General features: G+C 41.0%; 1 protein-coding gene across 1 annotated transcript in view; it reads left to right on the top strand.

Moving 5' to 3' along the window:
- Positions 1–19,554, top strand: part of FAT3 (FAT atypical cadherin 3) — a 401,816-nt gene extending 382,262 nt beyond the window's left edge. The window contains exons 25-29 of the mRNA XM_069015510.1: positions 1,962–2,115; positions 3,273–3,928; positions 6,149–6,262; positions 9,724–9,783; positions 12,990–19,554. Of these exons, the coding sequence (XP_068871611.1) occupies positions 1,962–2,115; positions 3,273–3,928; positions 6,149–6,262; positions 9,724–9,783; positions 12,990–13,609 (1,604 nt within the window). The 3' untranslated portion in view covers positions 13,610–19,554. The remainder of the gene's footprint in view (positions 1–1,961; positions 2,116–3,272; positions 3,929–6,148; positions 6,263–9,723; positions 9,784–12,989) is intronic.
- The last annotated feature ends 6,137 nt before the right edge of the window (positions 19,555–25,691 follow it).

Raw genomic sequence — 25,691 nt, 5'->3', positions numbered from 1 at the left:
CTGTTCAGTCATAAAAAGGGAGCCCTGAAACAGCTTTATTTATTCATGGCTGTGAATTCTACCTACAGTCACAGGTTTGTAATTCTTCAGACCTAGATCTCTATAGGTCCAGAAAGCTGTTCACATTGTCTGAGTGAGATATTTTTAAGACACAAAAAGAAATAATCCCATCTTGCTGATGCTGACTAAACGTGCTTTCTGGGAAGCCCAAAAGTTGAATAATTTATCTTCTTAACTCTGTAACCTTGGAAAGATCAGTGTGTCTGTCTCCCTTGTAGCAGGACAATGAAACAGCATGATATTTGAGTATCTATTTCATTTATCTTCAATTAAATAGTATTGGACTCTTGACTGAGTATGCCAGCAAGTCTGGTTCCAAGTTTATTCTGAAAAGCCTGTCCTCATGAAAGAATTCAATTAGAGTAACTGAACAAGGTGAATTGAACCATATAAGACATAAAAGATGTGGGAGTCTAAATGCAGAATTGCTTTTTCTTTATGCCTCCACTGGGCTTTTCTGTATTGTCTCCATGAAATTCTTTTCCTTGTAACTGTGCTGGAAATTCCTGCCATGTTTGCAGAAAGAGTTAACTTTTAAAACAATTGTTTGGGATTTTTTTCCATATGTATAGATATAGACAGTTTTTAAAAATATGTTTTAAAGGCTCACCACTGACAGATGATACTTCCACTACATCAGCTTGATTGCCAATAATTTTGATGCTGAATTGAGTTGTGCTCAACCATTTCAGCTCTAACTGTGGCCATATTAATGGCAGGAAAGTTCCTTGTTTCAGTTGCTTAATATGCTACATTCAGTAACTATGTGAACCCCATAACTCGAGCTTGAACCTTGACTGCACATCTGTTTAGGACATTTGGATTGTGTAAGGAGCTTTTTAAAAGATCAGCCAAAGTTTTTTTACAGATGTCCAGGAAAATTTTGCTAGCTTGACAACTCTAACTTAGGAGTCTTCTTTTTCCAAGGACCATCTCACGGCTTTCACAGCCTACGTGTTCCGTGCTCTTTTCAAGCAAAAAAGCACTCAGATTTCCATAACCAGTTCACAACATTAAGAGATACACTGCCTCACAGGATTTCTTTGTGACCTTAAATAAGGCTTCTATTAATGGCACTATGCCATATGAAATCACAAGGAGAGGAGAAGGAAAAAAAAAATTGTCATTTGATACTTCGCAGGGTGAACTGATGTATTTAAAACTTTTTTCTTTTTTTTTTTTTTTTTTTTTGATTCTGCTCCTGTGTTGGCAAAAAACAGAAATGGGACTTCAATCCCTGACAGGGTCCCCCTCCACTTGAGTGTTGTTATGTCTGATGTATTGCAGTCAGTGATTAATCAGAATTTGATAGCACACACTGAACATAATCAGCTCTGATTAGGGCTGGTATTGCCCAGGTCAGCTGGTATTTTGAAGTTTATAGTTTCTGCCTTGATGATGCACTTTATAAAACTGGTGTTTTATTGCTGTCACATCCCCACCGTGTCGTCCTTGTAAAGGGCAGAGGTGGAAAAGCTCTCAGCTGATGTATTTGTTCCTCAGCAAGGCCCCAAAGGAGAATAGACTGCTGCTATCAGCAAACTTTTTCAACAATGTTGAGAAATACATCCTTGATCTAGAATATTTCTTGTTACAAAAGATGTTCATGGATGATGTTTATTCTTACCTGAATCATGACAATTAGGATGGTCTGGGCTGCAGCAAGTCTTCTGGTCCCTGGTTGTAGACATGAGCTCTGATTGTCTGGGCATCTCAGGTAAACAAACTCTTGACTAGCATTAGTGTGGACCACATGGACAGACCAGAATGAGTGTAAGCATCCCCTTGCCCCCACAGTACAATTTATTTTTCAGTGTAAAGCAGCCAAATGGCTCCTCTTGCTTTTAGACAGACTCAGTGGTAGGAGTCTAATTTCCCTCTCTCTGTCCCTCACCTCCCAGGGTACCATTGCAATTGCCTCTCCCAGTTTACAGGAAGGAATTGTGAGTCAGAGATCACAGCCTGCTTCCCAAATCCTTGCCGGAATGGAGGCTCATGTGATCCCATCGGCAATGCTTTCATCTGCAACTGCAAAAATGGCCTGACAGGAGTAACGTAAGTGTCCCTCCCCAGGTGGGCAATGGGAGCTTTTTGGCTCAGTGATGGTGGGCTTTTTGATCAGGCATTTTGTACCCAAAAGCTATGGTTCACCTTGCAAAAAATAACCCCAACCTCAGCACTTATTCCAAGTCTAAGCTAATGACAGCTGAGAAATCCCTTTGATTTCTCAAATCTGAGTCTTTCATGCTCAGAAATGTTTTTTCTGAACTCACCCTCCTAAATTGTTGATTCAGGATGTTATCTCGATACAGTTTTCTCTGAGATATACCTGTCTAAGTGTTGTCAGCTTTTTGAGCAATCTTGTAAAACCTGTGGAAGCTGCTGTGTAATCATGTTTTGAAAATGGATCAATTATTTGGTCACCTTAGCCCTGACATAAAAGGCTAATTTATTGCAGTCATTTTTTAAAATCCCTACTGTGATCATATACTTGATATAGACATAGAAAATCATGACCTGCCCATCAACATGCTTTTTTTCTCATCTGGTTTGTCTACTGTTTGTATTTTTTCTTCTGCATTTTACTACCTCTGATTCTTTCCAATTCTCCTCTCTCTTTATAGTTCCTGTTCTTTTTTTCCTCCACCTCTCTAATTGTTTATTTTATCTCCAGACCTAAATAATTTTACATAGTCAATATATCCTTCTCTTCTCTTCTCTTCTCTTCTCTTCTCTTCTCTTCTCTTCTCTTCTCTTCTCTTCTCTTCTCTTCCATAAATACTCTGATTTTTTTACTATCTTTTTTCTTGACTATCTTCTCCTTGAATCCTCCTCTAATATTTTGTATTGAAACCCATGTGGTAGTCCAAAAACAATATAAAAAAAAAAGATTCTCTGTTACATTCAGTAAGCCTCATTAATTTTAGGGAACCTTTTCCTATCAGATGATTTATTCCCTTCTTGGTATCTATCAAGTGTTTTAAACTCTTATTTCCCTCTTGATATTTCCATTTTATTGTCTTAAAAAAACCCATGGAATAGCTGTAGAAAAAATTAAATGCCATTAAATAATATGAAATAATAAGATAATTTGCAAAGTACCACAAGGTGTTAACTAATGGCACCTCTTTGAGAAGTTAAGGCATCATGCACAGGCTGGACTGCTTGCTAGATGTTCTCCAGATTCCAGACTCTCCTTTTCTTCTTTTAAGGTGTGAAGAAGACATCAACGAGTGTGAAAGAGAAGAATGTGAAAATGGTGGCTCCTGTGTCAACATCTTTGGTTCATTTCTGTGTAACTGCACCCCTGGCTACGTGGGTCAATACTGTGGTCTTCGCCCCGTGGTGGTTCCCAATATACAAGCTGGGCATTCCTACGTTGGCAAGGAGGAGCTGATAGGAATAGCCGTGGTCCTATTTGTCATATTTGTGTTAATCGTTCTTTTCATCATTTTTCGCAAGAAAGTTTTCAGGAAGAACTATTCCCGCAACAACATCACGCTCGTACAGGATCCGGCTACTGCGGCCCTGCTCAACAAGAGCAATGGCATTCAATTCAAGAACATCAGGAACAGTGGAGACAGCAGAAACATCTACCAAGAGGTTGGGCCTCCACAGGTGCCTGTGAGGCCAATGGCCTATACCCCGTGCTTCCAGAGTGACTCACGGAATAACCTGGACAAGATAGTGGATGGGCTTGGTGTGGAGCACCAGGAGATGACAACGTTTCATCCTGAGTCCCCCCGAATACTGACAGCCAGGAGGGGGGTGGTGGTGTGCAGTGTAGCTCCAAACTTGCCTGCTGTGTCTCCCTGTCGCTCCGACTGTGACTCCATCAGAAAGAGCACATGGGATGCTGGGACGGAAAGTAAGTAGCACTGTGTGCCGGTCTCGTTCTTCCCTGCCATCGGTAAGGGTTGCTTTCAGGGTGCAGCAAGTACAGTGGCACAGGTACTCTTAATGCTCCAGCCTAACATATGTCAATTGTTACATTTCTCCAAGAAGTGATCTGGTTTAATTCTGAAAGTTTATAATTAAACCAGGCATACAAGACCTCTACTTCTATGCATTAAGTATGACTAAATCATTTATTTCACTTGTTCTGAAAGCACATACGAGTAAGTGGTCTGAGCATTCTTCAAGTGATACAATGCAATCATCTTTCTATTGGAAAAAAACCAATTTGGGGCAGAATTCTCAAATATAAGTTCTGTTAGGTTCAGGCTGTTTGTTTCCCAAGGGAGTAAAAAATATTTAAACCTTCTGCAAGAAGCAATCCTGTTTTGCATCAGGGACAAATGAACTAATATTCTCTACTTCCAGTGTCTGTGAAGTGAAGCAGAAAATCACGTACTGCTTGATATATGGGATCACCTTTTTGGGCCATTGCATTCCCCTCTGCATTCAGTATCAGTCATCACAGAATTTTCAATCCCCACACTTACCCTATTTGTGCTGTGAATGGTGGTCTCACCTGATAACACAGTACTCCCTCCATTCCTGAAGGAGTTGCTGGAGATGCAGCAAACTTCACATCTTCTGTCATGGCAGGGAATACCAGTTTTCTGGGACAGAGTTAAGGCCCTGCATCATCTATCCTTGCAAGTCAGAACATGTCATATGTTTGCTTCACCATATATGATTTTTTTTAAAGATGTGTTCTCTTAGGAGTTTTTCCTAATGCATCTTCCAGTACCTGTTGGAGGGGGCTTACAAGAAGGCTGGAGGGGGACATTTCACAAGGGCCTGTAAGCCTTGGAGCGGGCTACCCAGGCCAACAGTGAAGTCACCATTCCTGGAAGTGTTCAAGAAACAACTGCACATGACACTTAGTGCTGTGGTTTGGTTGGTGTAGTGACGTTCAGTCAAAGATTGGGCTCGATGAGCTTGGAGGTCTTTTCCAACCTTACGGAGTTTCTGATTGTATGCCTGTGCCCTGATTGTCACATTTTCATCTGAGACAACACACTGGCTAGGGTCTTGTAGTGAAAAATTGAATTAATTTTTATATATTTGGTCTGTGTTTCAGGGATGTGTTGTGTCTGACCTTTTAAACCCTTAAATATAGTTATGCTGATGGAAAGCATCAGCACGCCAGCCCCGACACATGCTCTGTTCTGTATTCTCCTGCATGTTTGTGCCACTGCTGGTACAGTATGAATTTCTGCACACCATGAGGCCATACCACAGAGACAGACCTCAGCTGTCAAGGAGTGGGAAGCAGTGCAGCTTTGTTGCTGCAGCACTCACTCCATTAGCTCCATACCCTGCTGCTCAGCAGGAGCGTATCAGCTGTTACCGTATGGAGGTGTGCCGTGCTGGGCAGAAATACCTACAGCTGGCAGGTAGAGAGCTGCACTTCCATGTTGGGAGCACCTGAGCTTCTTCATTTGTAATTGGCTTAGTGCTTACAGTGGAGGATAACTTTTTGTGTTCCTGATTATTTTTGCTCATATAATGCGTAGTTGAATGTGTTTATTCATACGTGTTTAATTACAGGAGAATTTATACCATAGGTTGCAGTTACATTTCTAAACAGTAGAGTTGTGAAGACTGAATGTCCCTGATGAAAAGCAGAGTAAATTGAAGCATAATTTATTATACGTCAGTGATGGAGCTATGAAAATCTGATCCAAGGGCCACTGATAAGAATAACAAGATGCACAGTAACTTTACTGAGCATTGAATGAGCCTTTAATGAGGCTCTCAAATTAGAAAACGAACAGTAAAGATAAATGTAACTGTAATCTCTTGTATAAGCTGTTTATACCACATTCCTTAAGTCATCATTTTCTTTGCTGTTGAGACTATATGTCATCTAAAAAGGCAGTATTAAATACAGATGTTTCTTCCTTGATTGCAGTGTTGTCAGCCACTTGAAAGACTCTTTGGGATTCAAACACTTCAAAAGTCTAGGTGTTTTCACCGACTGCCTTCTTCACGAATAGGTCACGTCCTCTGTGTGAAGGAAATAATTTTATTCTGACTAAAATAATAGAAGGCAGGATTTAAATGTGTCCATGGTATAAATAGATAAATGTGCATACCTAGAGAGTACCATTTTGCTTTGTTTTTGCTGTCAATGAAGGTAAAGGGGTTGATGACGCTGAAGAAGTGACCTGTTTTTCAGGAAGTAATAAAGGCAGCAACTCTGAAGTACAGTCCCTCAGCTCCTTCCAGTCTGATTCCGGTGATGATAATGGTAAGAAATAATTTCATCTTTATTATGTTGGGGGAAAAGCTATTTATCTCTCTTTCTAATATTATTAAAACATCTATGTGACATCTTGAAACCCTTTAATGATGCCAAAAGTAAGAAAGTCATGGGTTTAAACCCTCACTTTGTGTTCCACTTACGAAATTATAGGAACGTAATAAAAATCTTGATGCTTGCGGCTGTTGTATCAGGACCAAGCTTTACATGGAATTAGAGGTATGATACAGCAGAGTCACATTGCCAAGATGTAAGTTGACTAATAGGTCACAAGTGAAACTGTAGAATTTATATAATTTTCCATTTTGGAAGAGCATGACTTTCATATTTCACCAGTCAAATAAAAGGGATTTCTGTGCTATTTGCCAGGTCTCATTCATGGTCCCAACAAAGTTCTGCTGTTGCTCAGCCTCAACAATGAGAGGATGAGCCCATCCCCAGTGTCTTGGCTTCCTCCCTGGCCATCACAGCTCAGCAAACAATAGAGCACCATTAAATCCATGTTTGGTGCATACTCAGTGCCTGCCTCTCATGTCCTGCATTATTATCTCAGGAGGTGACATGGGCAGAGCCATACACAGCCCACAAAGAGGCCCACAAAGTCAGAGCAAACCTTTGTTCCTGCGGCCCATATATGTTGAGCACTAAGTCTGAGAAAAGTCAAGATCTTTCTACTGGGGAGGGATGGTGGATGTCAGGGAAGCCTTATTCAGGCACACAGAAGACTAGCACAAAGAAATCATACTTGGTTTCCTCAGCCACCAGTTAATGAACTGTCTGGAGACTCAGTTCCTCAGTCATGTCATGCAGCTGTTCTCTAGGAGCTCTGAAATGCTGGAAAAAGCACTTATAGCAGTACACTTGCAGTTCCTTTGGCTGAAGCATTACAATTATTTTTGTCAGGTTTCTCAATGCTTTTCTGCCCCTGAACAAAAAAAAAACAACCCTTTAGCCTTTTTTTAGAATAAGTATTATTTTAATGACATATATTTACAATTATATTTACAATATAGCTACCTTTGGGATAATTACTCAAGTGGTCCTTTCTTGTACATTGTTACTTTTTATATCTCCCAAATTCTAATTAGACATTTCAAACTCCTGATCCTGTCTCCACTGAAATCAGTGACACAGTACTCACAGAAGCTGGATTGGACCTTCTGTGCCCACTCATTTTTTGTGAAAGCTGCATTTAAAATATGGCCTTTAGAGGTAACATTTCTAGTTTGGGGTTCAAACAAATCCATATCTTCAGGGAGAAGGAGAGAAGAAACTTAAATCTTCTGAGTCATTTGCAGAGATCGATGCAAGACCATGTACTCTGGTTTGCAGCAGGGAAGGTTTGCAGTGAAAGAGCCTAAAAGGCAAAGTCAGGCATAAGTAAGCATATGCATACACACCTGTACTTAAGGGCTAATGGATATGCCTCCTGAAGCCATAAATCCTTGCTCTTCTTGTTTTAATTCTTTATACTTTGTAATCCCCACTGTAACAATACTTCACATACTTGTGAAGGTTAAAAGGTTATCAATGAAAGCACAAGAAATGCAGTTCAGCATCCATGCTCTTTGAGGGAGATAGTACAGTGGCTCCTTCTTCAAACCCCTTCCTCCAAAGCCAAGAGCAATGCTGCTGGGTTCTCAAAAGGCTAGCAGAGGGGACAGGCTTGTGTCACACAGATGTACAAATGGTTGTGCTGACACTGACTTGTGAAGCTGGGTCGCAGCGTCTGACTGGGGAAACCTGTCTTGCAGCAGTGGAGCACTGGGATGAATCCCGTTGAAGGTTCAGACAGCCCCATCCTCTTCAGTTTGTATCAGCTGCAGGCAGCCTCCACTCACCCACTCCAGGGCTCTTGGACCCTTCTTTTGCTGGTTCAACAGGGCTTGTCTGACCATGGAAGCTCACATGGGGGAAGTTTTTGAAGCTACATTTTTTCCCCCCACCTTATTTCTCCTTCGCGAAAATTGCTCAGCCCCCCACTAGTCTTACTATGAGTAGTTAGCAGTAATTTTTGTTGTCCAAAAGCAAAAATCTGAGCAATGCTGTATTTGAACATTGACTTGCACTCAGCTGTACGGGGTGGGGTTCCCTCCTTTCTGTGAATGTTCTCTGCACAGCTCCCACCAGACCCAACCCTTAGTTGCAAAGAAAACTGTGCTGGCCCTGGTTTTTGACCTTCTGTTTTTCACTGTCAGTTTTTGTCCTCCAAGAGTTTCCAGCTGCCCTCCATCTTTTTTCCCAGCTATGCAGCACTAATTGCATGGAGTCCCTTATTTTTCTATAATGTTTGTTATGCATTAGCCAGTACAAGTCTGCTTTGTATAGTTACCAATGCTGTTAGTGGCAATAATATGCTGATCATAGACACAGAACATGGGTCCTTTGGTTTATCAAGGTTCTTTTTGCTAAGCCCTCACAAAAACTGAGGAAATTGGATGATATCCCCGTTCCCATGCCCAAAATGTAGCAAAAATGTGAAAATATTCAACATATGTCTGCACTGTTAACACATTTCTTGTGACCTCTTAGTCTGTTGGCTGTGTGAAACAAAAAAAGTATGTTTTGCCCCACGTTTCTGGTCCCCTTCTCAGCCTGCTCCAAAGTAAATGGTTTTCTCATAATTAAAGACAAAGGAAGAGGGACGAATCCAGTGCCAACTCATCCAGAGCTTTCCCTTTGGTTTTGGTGGGGTTTACTTCATGTCCTCAGAGGCAGGGGTGTTAGGTCGTGCAAAATGCAGATCATCTAGAGGACCACACCTTATAGGCCTCTACATTAAACAACTGCACAGTCTATATTAATTATTTCAAGGGAAAAGTATGTTTTCGTAGAACATCTGCAGAGAACACACTTTGTGAAACTCTTCTGTCAAACACAGGTCAAAATTTGAACCACAGCTACATGGATGTTCCCTCCTAATTATAGCTGTGCTGCTTAACCTCCCTGAGGTATTACATGGCACAGCACAGACAGTAAATAAGTAAAACATTCCTCTTAGGAAATAGATTGAGCTTAACACCGTTTCTGATGGTGTGATGGTCTAAAAGATAATGATCCTTGGAGCACATGGCACCATCTCTGGAGACCTCTAAGCAAGAATGAATTAGAAATTAGTGTCAGGTAGACAAGATACTGCTTTGGTTAATTGAATCAGCTGACCAGTCTGCTTGAATTTATGAGGTGATACACATCATCCCATGTGCCTTTCTGGAAATGCTGGTTTGGAATTTATCACCACTCTGAAGATATATGAGATTATCTGAAATGAAATGTCCTGCAACCCATTGCATAAATCATGCATTGGTCAGCAGTCTTTTTTTTTTTTTTTCAATGTCAGTTCTGTCTTTTGAGAGAATTTATTGTGGTAACATACGATGTGTGTTTTAAATACTAACCTGAAGCTGTCCTTCCCCTCCCTTTATTTTCTGCTTTCCCTCCCCTGCAAGCTTCCATAGTGACTGTCATACAGCTTGTCAACAATGTAGTTGACACTATAGAAAATGAAGGTATTTAAATTTTTTTCTTTCTTGTTATACAACAATGCTTCCTATTTTCATTGTGAAACATTCCAGCAGAACCTCACTAATCTACACTGACCAGCAATCCTGTGGCAGGGATTGGGTTTTGCAGATCATCATGTTCACCAACAAACATGAAAATGCCAGAGGACTGTACCACAAAATATCTGTGTGTAACTGGAGGTGGTAGAAAAGGTGTCAAGCCTTCATCTTCTTCTGTTCAAGTCAATATTTCTGCTTGTTTATTCTCATTGTCTTCAGAGAAAATAATAGACTGATAAAATGGAGCCATATCATTGAGATCATCCTGGCTGCAGAGACTGGGACACAGAAGGTGACACAGGAAGTCTGTAAAGTATCTCATGCTGCAGCAGAACTGGGTTCTGTACTCCAGTGGTATCACATGGAGGTGCTTGGCTGGTGGCTGGTTTCCCCCAGGTACCCCTGCCAAACAGCAGATGTGTGGGCACAGCTCCATGGATGCTGTGACTCTCCCGTGGGGTTGATGTGCCCATGGAATAGGGCATGGCAATGTGCTCCAAGGAGCCAACACTCACCTCTTCCACTGACCTCCTGGGTAACCTCAGGCATATCATGTTATAAGTGAACCTGTAATGCGGGGATATCACTATTTTCTTTTTTCCATAAAGCACTGAGGAAATGTCGTGTTATCATAGATAAACATTACTTCTATTTATTTTACAGTATTTTTCCTACCCTTGGGCAAATGTCAACTCAACATCAACTCAGGTTATCCACAAGTCAGAAATTTCCTCTGTCCTTAGCAAACTTGAGACAGATTTTGAGTACTTCAGTTAATCTAATCTGCATAATGCTTAAAGATGATTAAGTAAATTATTTTTGTGAAACTACTGATTTTTTTCTTGAGCCAGTGTCACAGTAATTTTGAAAAACACTTTAACTCCTAGCTAGTGATACCTCTTCAGTATTTGTCCATAGCACATTTATTGATTTCCTGAAGTGTAAGAGTGCCATTCTTCTCACTATCAAAAAAAATTAACTAGCCAAGGTTAATTCAATAGAAAGTCCCACTCAAAAAAAAAAAAAAAAAACCTTGAAAAGAAACCACAGGCACTGTAAATGACCTTGCCTTCCTAAGGGAAAGCTTAAGCAAACACACTGGGTTGTTATCATCCTTTACAGGTCATAAAAAGCCTGTCTGGCAGCAGTTTCAAGAGCCTGTCACTGAAAATACTTTGCCCAGTTCCCAGTTCCTTATAGGAGACTTAGGATTCTTGCGTGCTCTGCAGCAGAGCTGCTGGAAGTGGTGAATAATTAGCCACAATGGAGGTCTGGGCAGAATCACTGCTGCAGACTCACAGGAGGATGGGGCTCCTGCCCCAGGGACCTGCCTGGGGTTGTGCAAGTCAGCAAATTAGTGAGGTTCTCCTGAATCCTGATCCACACAACTCAGAGGAACCTGACTCATCTCGGGTGCAATGCCATCACACTGACCCAAACACAGCAAAATCTACTGTACAAAGAGAGAAGTGCAGAAGAGAGGTTAGGGCCGGTTCAGACACTGCTGCTAAACCTGCAGTAGCCCCAGCCCACCTCGCTCCAGGATGGCAGAGCAGGTGGAGAGCTCCTGCCTGGCTATTGAGCTAAGGAAGAAATCACCATCACCACGTGCACCATGTGGTGATGAGCAAGGGCAAGTGTGGTCTTAGTAGGTGAAGGGCTGGAGAAGTCACCTCTGCCCTCGCCTGTGTCTGAGCCACAGAGGTTATGAGCTGTGATGCCATAAAGGTCTGTTTCTGCTGCCAGACCTCCTCCAGCAATGTCATCCAGAGACTTTGCCCGATGACTTCTTGCATGAAGCCCAATAACATGCGGCTGAACAAGAGCATCTCCATCTAGAAAACGCTGCAGCTTATTCCCCGCTCTTGTCTCACATAAAACCTCTTTCCTTGCTCTCTCCCCCACCCCTGCACCCTCTCCATACTGGAATGCCTCCCTCCCCACCGGCTAGCATGGCAGTGCAGGTGGGAGGTGGGTATGGGGTTGTGGAGCATTGTAGCTGATAGCCCCATTAAATGGCTTTGTATTCTATTCTATTCAGGTTCTTATACCGTGCCCATCACCATGGTATCTGAGCCCAGGTGGGCCCAGATTTGTTTGAACCGGCCCTGAGAATGGTAGATTCTTATTTTTCTGTTTCAAAGTGAACAAGTGAGAGAAAAATGTACTTTGCAGTAATAAAACATATAGATGGTGGATGGCCTTTTTCTGTGTTAAGAATTACAGCTCTAATGTAATTCCGTATCTGTTCAGTGAGGGTAAATAATTAAGATATGATAGAAAAGGAATATAATACACGACATAAACATTTCTTTATGTATGTCTGCATTTGACAGGCAAGCTTATCTTGTATGTTAAAATAAAGAGCAATTAAAAATCCTACTGACACCGAGACAGCTGTACCTTAGAAATATGCATGCAGTTTTGTATTTTCACATGTAATACAATGCTGGTGACAAGCTCCAAGTTACCAGTTTTTGCTTTTCACTTTGTGTCTGACAGTGTCTGTAATGGATCAAGGACAGAACTACAACAGAGGTGATTTTTCTGGGACACCTTCTGCCTGTCGGACTGGGCCGGGGTGGGCAGAGCACTGACTTGATCTATTTGGGTTTTTTTCTTGAACTGCATCACATGTACTCTTTTGTTTGAATTCTGTTGGGTTCAAAAGCTGCATGAGAATGGTCAGCCACTTTTTTTGTTTCAAAATTCAGTTTTCACTCAATCAGATTATTTGCTTGCACACTTTCTTTCTTGAAGTCATTAGAGGTGGAAGGGGAGATGAGGTGAGATGCCATAAGCATGCTGACTGCATTTAAATATTTTTTTCAAATAACTATGAAATGCAGTAATTGAGACATTTTGATTTCTTGGACTCATAGTTTCTAATATAACCCAGTAGCATCTTAAAAAGCAAAATTTCTGAGAGTGGCAGTGTTTTGTTTCTTTGCTTGTTTGCATTAGCATCATAATGCAATTTATTGTCCTCCTCTACCCTTCTGGTCAGAGCATGGCTGACCTGTGTCTGTGGCCTGTGGCGCATGCTGTGATTTGAATGTGCTGTGAGGACTCAGGCGAGTGCATGCAGGACACCCTGCTCTCCTCCGTGGTCTCATCCTAACAGAGCACTGTGGTTCTCTTCCCTGCTGCAGCGTATCATTGGGATACCTCTGACTGGATGCCAAGTGCTCGCTTGTCCGACATCGAGGAGGTGCCCAATTTTGAGACGACAGATGGAGGCTCGGCTCATCACGGCAGTACCAGAGAACTGGAAACAGATTACTACCTTGGTGGCTACGACATCGACAGTGACTACCCTCCCCCTCACGAAGAGGAGTTTTTGAGCCAGGACCAGTTACCACCTCCTCTTCCAGAGGATTACCCAGACCAATATGAAACCCTCCCTCCCTCGCAGCCGGTCTCAATGGCAAGTACTCTCAGCCCTGACTGCAGGAGACGGCCGCACTTCCACCCGAGCCAATACCTCCCTCCTCACCAGTTCCCCAATGAGACAGACGCCACAGGATCTCAAACTGGGAACGAATTTAGTACTTTTGCTGTTGGCCCAAGCCAGAACACAGAAAATGTTAGTGCAGGTAAGATGCCCTTATCCTTGCACAACTCTCTAGACGCCTCCTCCTCTGACGTCTCAGCCGGCTGCGGCTTTGATGACTCCGAAGTAGCCATGAGTGACTTTGAAAGCGTGGAGGAACTCAACCTAGAAAATGTTCACATTCCATTTGTGGAGACCCAGCATCAGACACAAGTGTAAAGGAAGCTCCTCTCTTCTTCCTCCTCCTCTTCTTTTTTTAATTTTGTCATCTGGTCCAATTAATAGTATAAATATTGAGAAGAAATTTTGCTGAAGGTGTATCTATATATATTGGGCAAAGAAAAGTACAGTATAACCCATTATTAACTTGTTCAGAAATGATACTGTATGTGCAGACACGAAGAGACCAATTGTGTTAAGTATTATACATCACGAAATTGTTACAGACAATCTGGAGAGTGTGTACCTTCTATTTATTACCAAGAGTAAAACTCAGCTTTTGAGGCAGGGAGAAAAATAACTGCTAAATAATTTCTTTCTCTCTCACAAAGTTGGGTTGTTTTGGGGTTTTTTTTTTGGCATTGTGTTATTAAAAGTGTTACAGTGTTATGATCTCCCCACAGTATTAAGGAACTGGTATGGATCATTCTAGGATGCACTGTTGCATGAAATTTTATGTCAGCAAAGAGTGAAAGCAATTGATTGCAGGGGCTGCTGCATGCAACACATCAGATGGCTAAAAAAAGCAACATTTACAAATTGACCTATCAAAGACAAGTGATCAGTTACTTGTCCATAAATATTTATCTATACTTTGTTTATTACATAGCATTTCATTCTACTTTGTGCAGAGCAACACACATACATGCAGTTTATATTTGCTCCAAATTGGCTTACTTTGGTTGTCATTTTTAAAGCCTGATGTCAGGTGCATGTGCATAGCTTCACCCATGAGGACTTCCCAAAATGTCAAGAGTTTGGCTCAAGAGTGGCCTGGTGTTGCCCCATTGGTGTATGCACACCCTCATTTAACATGTATGCAATGTGAACGTGGCTCTGAAAACATGGGGTAACCGACACAACTGATCAATTTTGGGAAATTTCTTGCTTGGGTAATCAGCTCTTTAACAGCAGTCATCATGCTGCAGTTACTGCAGTAAAATTAGTTGCAATTAAGTTACATATGAGGCTGCTGTAACCTCACATCATTAGTATAACATCTTTTGGCAAATGTCCATCCCTGGAGTTCATGGGTTGAGTTCTCAGCTTCTGTAGACTGACTCAGTCAGTGGAGCTGCATGCATGGACTGTGGCCAAAGGTCTGTCCCTAGATTTTCCGCGGGGTGCATCATTTTGTAGGATTTGAGGACATCCAAAGGTAGCTTGCCGACTTCAGAATATTGTTGTGGTATGAAGAAAACCACGGCATCTGGATGTTTTTATGCTTCCCTCAGCCTGATTGGAGTAAATGGTCATTCACACTGATTTGGCCTGAGCAGTCAAGTGCAATCTGGAAATATGGGGTTTTCACTCAGTGTATTAAAGCAGAATATACACAACTGTTTCTCAGTGCTCTGAAGATGTTTTTACCACTGCATTTTACAGTGTCTTTGTACCTTACCAGTGAATGTGAGTCTACATGCCTGCATTACTGCTGGGTTGTCATCCATTCCTTCCATGGCATAATTCTGTCATTCTGAGAAGCTATTGAATACCTAAATCGTTGTGATACATGAACAGATTCATTAGCAGGTTTTCTGTGCTGCTTTCCACGTCCTGTCCCTTGGTCAGTCACCTTAACTGGATAGTTTCAGCAGTTGTATGCCAGGACATGTTCTTGACTGACAAGAGTTTCACACAAAATTAAATTGTGGGCCATTTCTTGACATACAGAAAGGGTTTATTCAGAAATTTTCCCCAACACAAGGAAATTATTAATAGAATGTAATTTAAATAATTGCAGTTTGTAACACTTTTAATAAAACAGGATTTCTAGAATTCTTGGAGTAGGTACAGTGTGTTGCTGCTCCCCTCCAATAGCTCATATAGCTGTGAAAGATAGGTGTGGATATTTTCTTTGGGATGATGCAGCAATTCTTCAGTAGAAAGCAGCTCATTATGCAGATGTATGAATAAAATGAGTGAACTTCTAGAAAGAATGTACTGCACATACAAGTATTATCAAGTACTTGTCTGCAAATAGGTCCTGTCCATTGAATTTATGAATGTCACTTGGTCTTCTCTAAGTAAACATGCTTCTGTAACAGTGATATATTCTGAATGTGCTCATGGTGCGTTTCAAACCCTTTCCCCTGATACTACTCCTGTGTTTTTAAGAAGAAAAAAATATGGAAATTTGTATTGTGATTGCAAGGAACTGAGGGATTTGCCAGAAGGCCATAAAATGGTTTGGCAAGCCTAGAGGCATGAAAAGAGGATAACTCATCTTGTTCATGAAGTCTATGTTACAGGAAAGGAAATGCAATTAGATTGATGTCTCTTCAAGAGTTAGGAGCATCAGAGTTGGCAAAGCAATTCTGCAAATCTAGCTGCACTTTTAAAGCTTGTATGACCTTCTAAGAATGTGATGCTCTCTTAGCATTGGGCTGCAGTTTACATGAGGTTTGCTCCTACTCAGTTTTGGTTTGAGACATTTTTATCCATTATGCAATTAATTCTGTTTGAGCCCCCAGCTAGTTATTAGGTGTACTTGTCACCTGTCTTCAGTAGTGAAAGTTCTTGCGTTAGCCTGAGACACCAATATCAAACCTTTACTGGGACATATCAAAAGTGTCACAAGGGACAGCATGATGGGAGCCTAGTGATTGCCATACAAAAAAAAAAAAAAATCAATGTTTCTTACCAAGCTTGTTGCCTCAGTAATATATTGTTGGTAGTGAGTTTTACTAGTAAAATATGCATAAATACAATGTATAGTACTTTTTCTGTTTGATGTTGTTGCCATTTCATTTCACTGAACGCCTAATTATTAAAGTGCTGTTGGGAAGGTGCCAAGGATCACCCGTTCAGCCTTCTCTGTCCTGTTCATGATTTCTATACCTCAATATCTCCTCCCCTCCAAATCCATCTTCAGATTCCCCTCTGTGAATATTGGTACTTCTGTGGCCTTTCTGGTTTTGTTCAGGCTCTTTTTGATAATTATAAGACCCAAATGCAGATCTAAAGGTGAAATACCTCTTAGGGAGTGATTCTCATGTTATCATCTCTTGTTAAACCAAGCCATTTTATTTTCCTTTTAATTACTACTCCACACAAACAAGTCACAAGCCTCTAATCTGGAACATAAGAACACATTCATAACATAATGTAAGAGTTACTGTTCATATTAGTACTTCCAATATATATTTCCTTTTTCTGCCATATGATGATTTTTGTATCACTGCTGCTGTCATTCCCAGGTCCCTGGTTCTTCAAGAGCTACCCCTCACATCTCTGCTTATCCTGTGTGTTTGTATTTCAAACTGTATCCCTGCAGATGGCTCCACTACACGGTGTTTTCTGTCAGAATCATCTGTAGCAGATGATCTCGTAGGCTTAATGAAGTCCTTTTGAGTATCACTGGCTTATAACTTAGGATCAAGAAAGTTTTTGCTTTTTGGAAAGAAGCAGCAAAAGAAAAAGCAACTTGTTAAAATACAAATACACATTTATATCAGAAATCACAAACTTTGCCAGGAGTCTATGAGTCTAAGTAAAAGGGTTCTTGTTCTCTGCATTTTGATCAAGTTGAGAATGTCATGCACAGTGCCAGCCTTTTTAATAACTGGCAATGGAAAGAGCCTTACAGTGACTACAACATGATTTTTGCTGCCAATACCACATTAAGTGGCCTTGTGCAAAAGAAAAAATTAGGCTTACGTACCTTTCTTAAGTATTTTAATTATTTTGCCTTTGTATTATAAACATTCAAAAAAAAAAGAAGGGCAAACCCCCCCCCACAAATCTATAGATACTGGATGTAGTTGCTGTCCTTGACAGTATCTTAAAGCAGAGTAAAGGGCTAAATGTGACACCGTGGAGTTGCAGAAACGTTTCCTTCCCATGGGACAAAATGGACAACCCCACTAGAAGACCACCATAAAGTTGCCTTCCTCTAGGACCCTCCTATAGGATACAGCATATGAAGGCAACCAGGAGGACTTTGGAATGCAGAGATTCACTACAGAACTGTGATTTCCTGTCAATCAAGCTCTTTTCCTTAAGCTCAGTGATGTCTTTGATCCTGAACTATGCCATGGGTTTCTTTGACCTATAGTTGCAGTTAACAGCTGGAAGGAGTCAAAGGCTTCTCACTGCCACTGTTTTCCTGAATCTGAAAGTTGTGTGCTCCATCTGTCAAGCAGGCTCTCCCCCTCTGCATGTCCCACTAAGAATGTAAATTTTGGTCTTTGGAATTTTTTCTCACGTTTTCTAAATTCTCTAGTGTAGTCTGAAGTAGTGAGAGCCTTGATGTATCGGTACCCTCTCTAGTCAGAAACTCAGTGCAGCTGCAGCACAGTGAATAAAAGCATATCACGAAATGCTGATCAGTGGGGAGGCAGCAGCCTGTTGTCTCTGTGAGCCAGGCAGCAGAGAAATTTTGAGAATATGACATAAAAGTTGTTCCGCTTGTCTCCAATAAATTCCATCATAAAGAAAAATGTGGGCTGGACAGGACAAATGACTAAGAACACACTTTATTCCTCATCGAGCTTCTGCTTGAAAAAGCTAAATGGATGCTATAGTAAGTATATCCTTACAGTGAATAGTAAGTGCATTAATGGGAGTTTAAGGTGCCCTGGACCAGTTCTGCTAAGCTTCATTTGAAAAGGAAACATCCTAATAATGGAGGAGGCCAGCTCTTCAGAACCAGTATGAAAGTACATCTGTGCTTTGTAGATAATGTTTGGAGCTATTCACTCAGTAATAATGGGCATTTCATTGGTTTCCTACAAGAGAATTACATCTTCAGCTTCATTCCCTGATGGTTTACCATCATTTACCATGTGGTAAAAACTGTGCTTTTTGCCTGTTTGCATCTCTGTTCCTCTCAATACACCAAACTGTGATTTGAGCCTTAGAAATTTAGACCATTGCCCATTACCCATGGTTTTTAGCCTGTGTTTCATGAACTTGGCATTTAACATCTCCATTATCAGAAGGGCCATTCAGTTAGTAAATTAGCTGCATCATCCAAGGGATGGGCAGATGGGGAGGAAATGAAACTAAATTCATTTCGTTATGTAATAATGAAAAGCAATAATTGCAAATATGTCGTATTACACAAAGGCCATAAGGAATCTTTACCAGTGTTAAGAGTGCACTTGAACTGTATTATGGAAAGAGATTGGAGCCCTCAGAACTGTAGCATTCTTTTGTCATAGGAATACCTGAAACGCTATTAATCAGCAATGCAATGAGCCCATACTGCCGCTTTTCAGGAGATGACAAAGATGTTTAGGAGTGAAAGCAGTTCTCTTTAAAGCACTGTATTGGAAAAGATTGTCTTGTAAATTTTACCTGTCTCAAGCAGGCTGGTTTGTAAAAGATGTATGTTTTGGTGTTTAAAAAGAAGTTTATAAAATAATGTATATAATGGTTTCAAATTACCAGGCTTTTGTAGATATTTGATGCCAATCAGGTTGCTTTAATTTCTTTTGTTTATTTGTTTGTTTGATATAATTCTGAAGAGTCATCAAAGTTGGTTTAAACTTCTAAGATAACAGAAAAAAACCAAAAACATTTTAGATCTGAAAACTTTTTAATCATTTCAAAATGTACTGTAACTTTCTTTTGGGTTCAGCTCTTTTTGTTTAACTTCTTTCTGGTTTTAAGATTTTTTTATTGACTTTTTTAAATGAATATGTTTTTGCACAAAAAACCTAGAGATATGATTTTTATTCCATTTCAAGTAGGTATTAAGAAATGTCATTTTTCCAATGACAACAAATTGAACCTTATGCAAAAGGGAAGGTTTATCACTTTGAGTGGGTATAGTTCTTCATCTGAAAACTAATTGTTCCTTCATAATTGCTGTTGGCAGTATTGTCTTGTGTTCTTTTGCTATAAAAACAAAACAACAAAAAAAAGTGTACAGGTTTGTAACTGCCAAAATTTGCTAAAGTTGATGGTTAAAACAAGTTTTCCAAGTAAACAAAAAGAAAAGCCCAGCTGTGTTGACTGCTTCTTGATTTTTCTCCTACTTTCAAAGGAGGGAACAAGATAAGATACACCAGTTCTTCAAGGAATGTAGGATTTCATTGCTTCTTTGTGTTGCAGAAAATACTACTTTTTTTGACTCTTTAAGTTAATTTCATTATTACATGGAAATTCCTCCATAGGGGCCCCTACCTGCCCTGCAGAGCACTCTTGCCAAGAGTTGTTCAGCTGATGCGTGTAAGCTAAGGCAGTTCCCTAATTAAATCCACATCCTCAGAGAATGCAAAAGGCATCATCACATTGTGTAGCCATCTAGACAGTGAGCTCCATCAACTGAGACAATTTCAGGGGACAATCCAGCTGTCCTATGCTCGTTGCTTAGTGGGTGTGGGTGTGTAAAGAAGCATCCCACTCCACAGTGTGCCTGTCATGGGCATCTCTGTGCTCCAGCATCATGGCACTGGCAGGTGGGACCAGCTGGGAGAAGGTCAAGTTTATGTGTTAGCACTGCCCCTTGGAAGAGATGTCATTGTGCTGGGCATGATACTCAGTCTGGCTGGGGGTTGCATTCAGGGATACCCCATTTATTCCTCCTTCATCACACCTGTCCGGCTCCACAGCCCAAGCTGCCTTGGACTGGACTGAAGTATGGCTTCAGAAGATCAGTGTAGGAAGAAGGGGAGATGGTCCTTCCTGAGCTTTTTGAACACCCTGCCATGCCACAGCCAAGAGCACCCCTCATGCTGCTGGGGAGGAGGGATGCTGCCTGCAGAGTGTGCCCCATTAGAGCAAGGACTCAGAGCAGTGTTTCAGTCACCCCTAGTGAGCACACAAATACCCCTTCTCAGCAATCTTCAAAACAGAAGTTTAAGCTATGGAAAGGAAAAATACCAAATCAACATTGTAAGTGTCTCTTCCCTCAAGAATACCCTTTTCTTTTTTTTTCCTAGCATGGAAGACTACCTTATTTTAGCCAGTTTCCTATTTAATTTTCTATTTCTATTTCTACTTGTAGAGGAGCTCTTTTTTTCTTTTTCCACCATTACCAAGAGATCTTGACACAATCTCAGGGAAATACTTGTGGCAGCAGAAGTAGCCTTGCAGTTCAGCGAGGCTCACTGTCATAGTGAGATGGAGCAGAGCATTATAAGAGACAGTGAGTATAGTTCAGAGAACATCCAAGACTACATGATGTAAAATTCTTGCTTCAGTTTAATGTTCAAAGCTAGAGATACGAAATGACATCAATATTTCTATTAGGATGGAAAAGATGAGAACTGAGATGGCAAACAGGTCAAAATGCACCTAAGTCTTATGTCAAAAATAAAACTAGCACCACTGATTGTCCCCTTAACATCAACCAAAAATAAGTTATTTCTTCCTTCCATGTGGTTTGGTAGCAGGTTTTGTAAACATCACAGTGGAACCCCTCCCCTTGTTAACACTGCAGTGCTGCTGGTGCATGAAGTCACACAGCACCAGAAGCCTTTGTGGTCTAAAAACTAAGGGGGGAACACCTCATGAGAAAGTATGAAAAGGAGCAGACACTAAAATGACAGCTCTAGTGATTTCAATGGACCTGAGGTTTTTCACACAGAACCTTTTCCTTTATTTGCACAGAAAAACCTGTAGTGCAAAACAACGTGAAAATCAGAGATAGGTGTCTGGCTGTGGCATTTACAGCCTTTCAGAAAAACTTGAAGGGCTTTTGCAGTATTGTAGGGGTCAGTCAGGTGGACATGAAGGAGACAATCCTTCCTATCTGAGCACTTACAAAGCATCGTCATTTTCAGATCAAAGACAGACTTTTCCCTGCTGGTAAAACCTTTCCTGCTTGCAGTTTTTGTTCTCCCTCCCCCCACCCTGTCATGCAATGGGGGACAAAACATCAGTGCAATGACTGTGACTTCCTCTAATGTTCAAAGAAAGCAATTTAGAAACCCCCTACCTCTTCTCAGCCAGCAGTCACAGGCACAAAGAAGAAAGCCTTTTCCAGAAGGCACATCAGCCTGTTGCAGGAAGGACTCCTGGCTGTGGAGAGAAATGCGTGGTTTCATAGGAGAACAGGCAAGGAAATTGTAACAGCAGGTGAATGTCAAGTTCTTCCTCTCTTAATTTAACTTCTTCAGATGTATGTTCTCCCCAGTGGTACTGAGGGTCTTTCTGTGCATATATTTAGCTCATATACCCACTTAAACTTGCTTTTCAAGGCTTCCAGAGACTACTTAAATTTCTTCCTTCCAGCACCTGAAACCATGCCCCTGGTTCTGGTGTGGAGGAGATGTTATCCACTAGGGCTCCCTATAGGACTTAATGAGCCAGACACCTAAAGATGTGGTGACCTGCCATGGCAGGGAAACCCTACAGTGTCCCTTAGGCCACTGCCACAGAAGAAACTTTTACTGTCAGAGTGTTGAAGCACTCGCACAGGTTGCCCGGAGAAGCTGTGGCTGCCCCATCCCTGGAAATGTCCAAGCCCAGGTTGGACGGTGCTTGGAGCAACCTGGGATAGTGGAAGGTGTCCCTGCCCATGACAGAGGGTTGGAACTAGATGATATTTAAGGTCCCTCTGACCCAAACCATTCTTTGATTCTGTGATTCCATGTTTGTTTATCAGGGAGGTATGGCCAGGGATGATCAAGTGCAAGCCAGTTAAGGGAGTCTTTATTCACAAGCATGTGAGTTTAAGTTTGCCACTGCTTTCATGTGACTTCTAGCTTCCAGTACCTTTGGAATAACGTTCTGCAGCACTCATAACCTGAGCTTCCAGGAGCCATTGGATAGCCACCGGCAGCTGCCACAGGAGATGGGCGTTAAAAGCCGGGGTGAATCCATGGAGCTCAGTGGACACTGCTACTCTGAAGCTATTGCCCAGTGAAGACAGAAAGTACAAAAAACCACAGATGCCAATTCCAGCTGTCCCACTTGGCTAGTTCTTGGCTTGCTCAGACATGTCACAGATTGCCCTCTACGGAAAAATGCTGCTGTAAACAGGCCAAGCAGAGAGAACAGCTGCCTACTGAGCAGTTACATGGCAGTGTTTGTAAGATCATTTATATGGCAAATATATATTTAAAAAAAAAATATATGAAGATAATTTTTTTAAGTCACTTTCAGGCATGTATTTCAAATAACAGAAAATTAAATGCATTAAGTGTTAACACAATGATAGAAAGCGATCATATCTGTACAGAACAATGTGTGAGGATTCAAGCATCATGAGTATTTAAGCCTTATTCCACAGATATGCTGATTTTGTTAAGTCTGCTAGGTCATTCCAGTTGTCTTCAGTAACTTTGGAGGTCTCCCTGTGAATGGTATGTTTGCAATCCAGCTGTTGAGGCATTACCACTGCCCTAATACAAACAGGAAAGATTTCTCCTGGGAACTGTTTGCTAGGAAAACTTAAATATGCTACTTAAAGTTAGTCATGAATCGGTGTGTTGCAAGGAGAACAAGTTCATGTCATTCTCCATCCTGCCAAAAGCAAAGTAGAGTTAACAGTTTCTGTGCATCTTGAGGTCAAAGATTAATACCTGGAGCACTGGAGCTGCTGCCGGCAGAGCTTCCAGTCCAAAACTGTGCCTTGTGTTTGCTTCCCAGCGCAGACCAAAATACAACCATGGGGGGAGGATTTTTGTCATCTGCCCTCAGACATCTGCAGTGGCAGTGCTTCCCTCTGAGCCAGTCATCCTTGGATTTTTTATGTTCAGTGAAGAGATCTAGGATGTAAAGTCATCTAAACTAATGTTAATATTGACTTTAGGACACCTTCTGAGAACAGATTATTTGTCTTCATTGGCCATTAAGGATTCCAGATGATAATCATCTCACCCATGAACTTCTATTTGGATCCAATGGATTCTGCCTCCAGGGCATAATTTCCTATTGTTGTTTCATGTAATTGCTCTAATATTTAATTAAAATCTAATTTCTTTAATATTTTATTTAATATAAATGTTTAAAATTTACTCCTACGAGAGAGAAAGAGATAAGCAAACTGGAAAGAGGTCAGGAGAGAGCCATTAAGAGGACCAGGGCCTGGAATATATGACATATGGGGAGAATTTAAGGGTTTCAACTTACCTTCTTCTGTGATTCTATCTATTTCTGTGCTTTGTGTCCTAAGAAATAAAATGTTTTCTATTCTACTGAAATTTAAATTTCTCCATTGCTATGTATAGATATTATTTGCCTTTCATTAATTATTGTAAATGTAAATCTAATTTAGTTGGTCTTCAGGAAAAATCACTTTAGATTATCCCTGCTTAGTGTTAATTTTTAATAGTACTGATTAATTAATGCAAACCTCAAAACCATGTTACTCTACAGGGGAAAAAAAAGTTACTCCTGAAGCAAGAAGACAATGCTCTGATTAAGGCCTTTTTCCATTTCAAAGTTTTGCTATCACGTGCTGTCCTACTGTCTGTTTTTTAATGCACCCACACGTAGCCTGATGGAACCAGCAACGCTCAAGCTGTGCATAAGTGCAGCTGGTGAGGCAGGGAGACCTACTCAGCACCCAGGATTAGCCAGGTTGGCCACAAACCCACTTTTCCTCCTTCCATCCCTTGAAAACCTGAAAATGTTTAGGAATGCTGCTTTTTCCGCTGGTCTACAGGAAATGCAGGATTTCTTCAGCTCGCAGCAGAGTCAGAGCAAGAGGTGCCAGGAGAACAGCCGTCTTTTAAGATTGCAGGAAAATACAGCACTGTGACACTGCTGAGTGCCTGGCTTTGTCTGTGCTGAACAGCCCTCTCATTGTGGAAAATGGTGTCATTTTTCCTACGCCAGAGGTAAGGATAGTTGATTTCTTTTGATTGTTATGTTCCGTGATAAATTTGAGCCATTTAAAGAAAAATTGATTATGAGTAATAGCAAACTGAAAAAAAGTTCAGAAGAACATAATAATTCCTCTTAAAAGTACCCAAAGGCCTGGTGAATTGGAGTGTTGGAGGCTGTGGTTTAGTCACCCTCTTCAAAGAAACTACAGCGTCTGACCCCCTGTCATGTGGTTCCCTTGGGCTGGACGTAGGTAGGTGTGGGAGCAGCGCTCCCAAGTGAGAGTCTGGAGAACACGGAGGCCAGAATTGCTCCAGCTGGTGATACAAAAGAGGCTGTCATATTCAAATCAGTCTCTACTTAAGGGATTTTATTTAGTATAATTCATTGCTTTTTAACAATAACTGTTGATTATTCAGATAGCAAGGTAAGAAAAGAAGAGAAAAACACCACAAATTGCACAAAAAGCTAGGGAAAAAGCTCTTTTACAAGATGCAGTCCCACAGGGTTCTCCCTGCCCACAATTCCTCAGAGGGGATCGTACCTCCAGCGTGAGTCACCACAGCTGCAGTCCCCTCGGGTGTACCTTCTCTGGCATGGAGCACCTCTTTCCAAGAGCATTTCCAGCCATTTTCCCAACAACATGTCCTTCCTTATTGTCTTTTCTCATGTGTCTTAACCCTTGCAGCTGGTGCATTTCCTTAAATGCATTTGAGCATGATTTTTTACCACCTGTGAGTTGGTATTGTGTCTCAGTGAACTAAACTCAGAAATAGTGTAGCAGATAATGCTTTGAATAAGTGCTTTAGGTGTGATGGTAGGAGTTTGATCTATGGCTGAGAAGCAATCTTTGGCTGCGTTAAGACTGATAGTAGGTAGATTATATTTCCAGCTTTACTAAGACTCATTCAAATCACAAAAAGGAATGTTGAGAAGCTGGAAAGCATTCAGAAAATCTGCAAAACTGAAATAAGAGTTGATCCAAACTTTGCAGTGACTCATTTATTTAGCTATCAAAAGATTGTTAAAAATTACTAGAGAAAACAAAGCTTTGTCTATCTCAGGCTAGTTCTGTAGCAAGGCAGGGAACTGACATCAAGAAATTACTCACTTAGAGCTTGGATTGAATGCCCATCACTAGACATCTTTAGATCACTCTGATCTTTAATCTGTCTGTTCTTAAACAGGCCTCCATCTGTATCTCTGAAAGATAAGCTGTCGTTCAGGTCGAAGTTACAGAACTGACAGTATGCCCAGGAAAGCTGTTTGGTCTGTGGTAAACAAAAAGCCAGTCAATGTGGTCAAAATTAATTTTCCTTCTATGATTAAAAAAAAATATTATTCATGTAAAGAAGAAATT

This window comes from Aphelocoma coerulescens, chromosome 1 (assembly GCF_041296385.1).
Source record: "Aphelocoma coerulescens isolate FSJ_1873_10779 chromosome 1, UR_Acoe_1.0, whole genome shotgun sequence".
Classification (NCBI taxonomy): Eukaryota; Metazoa; Chordata; class Aves; order Passeriformes; family Corvidae; genus Aphelocoma; species Aphelocoma coerulescens.
This window is presented reverse-complemented; position numbering and strand designations above follow the sequence as displayed.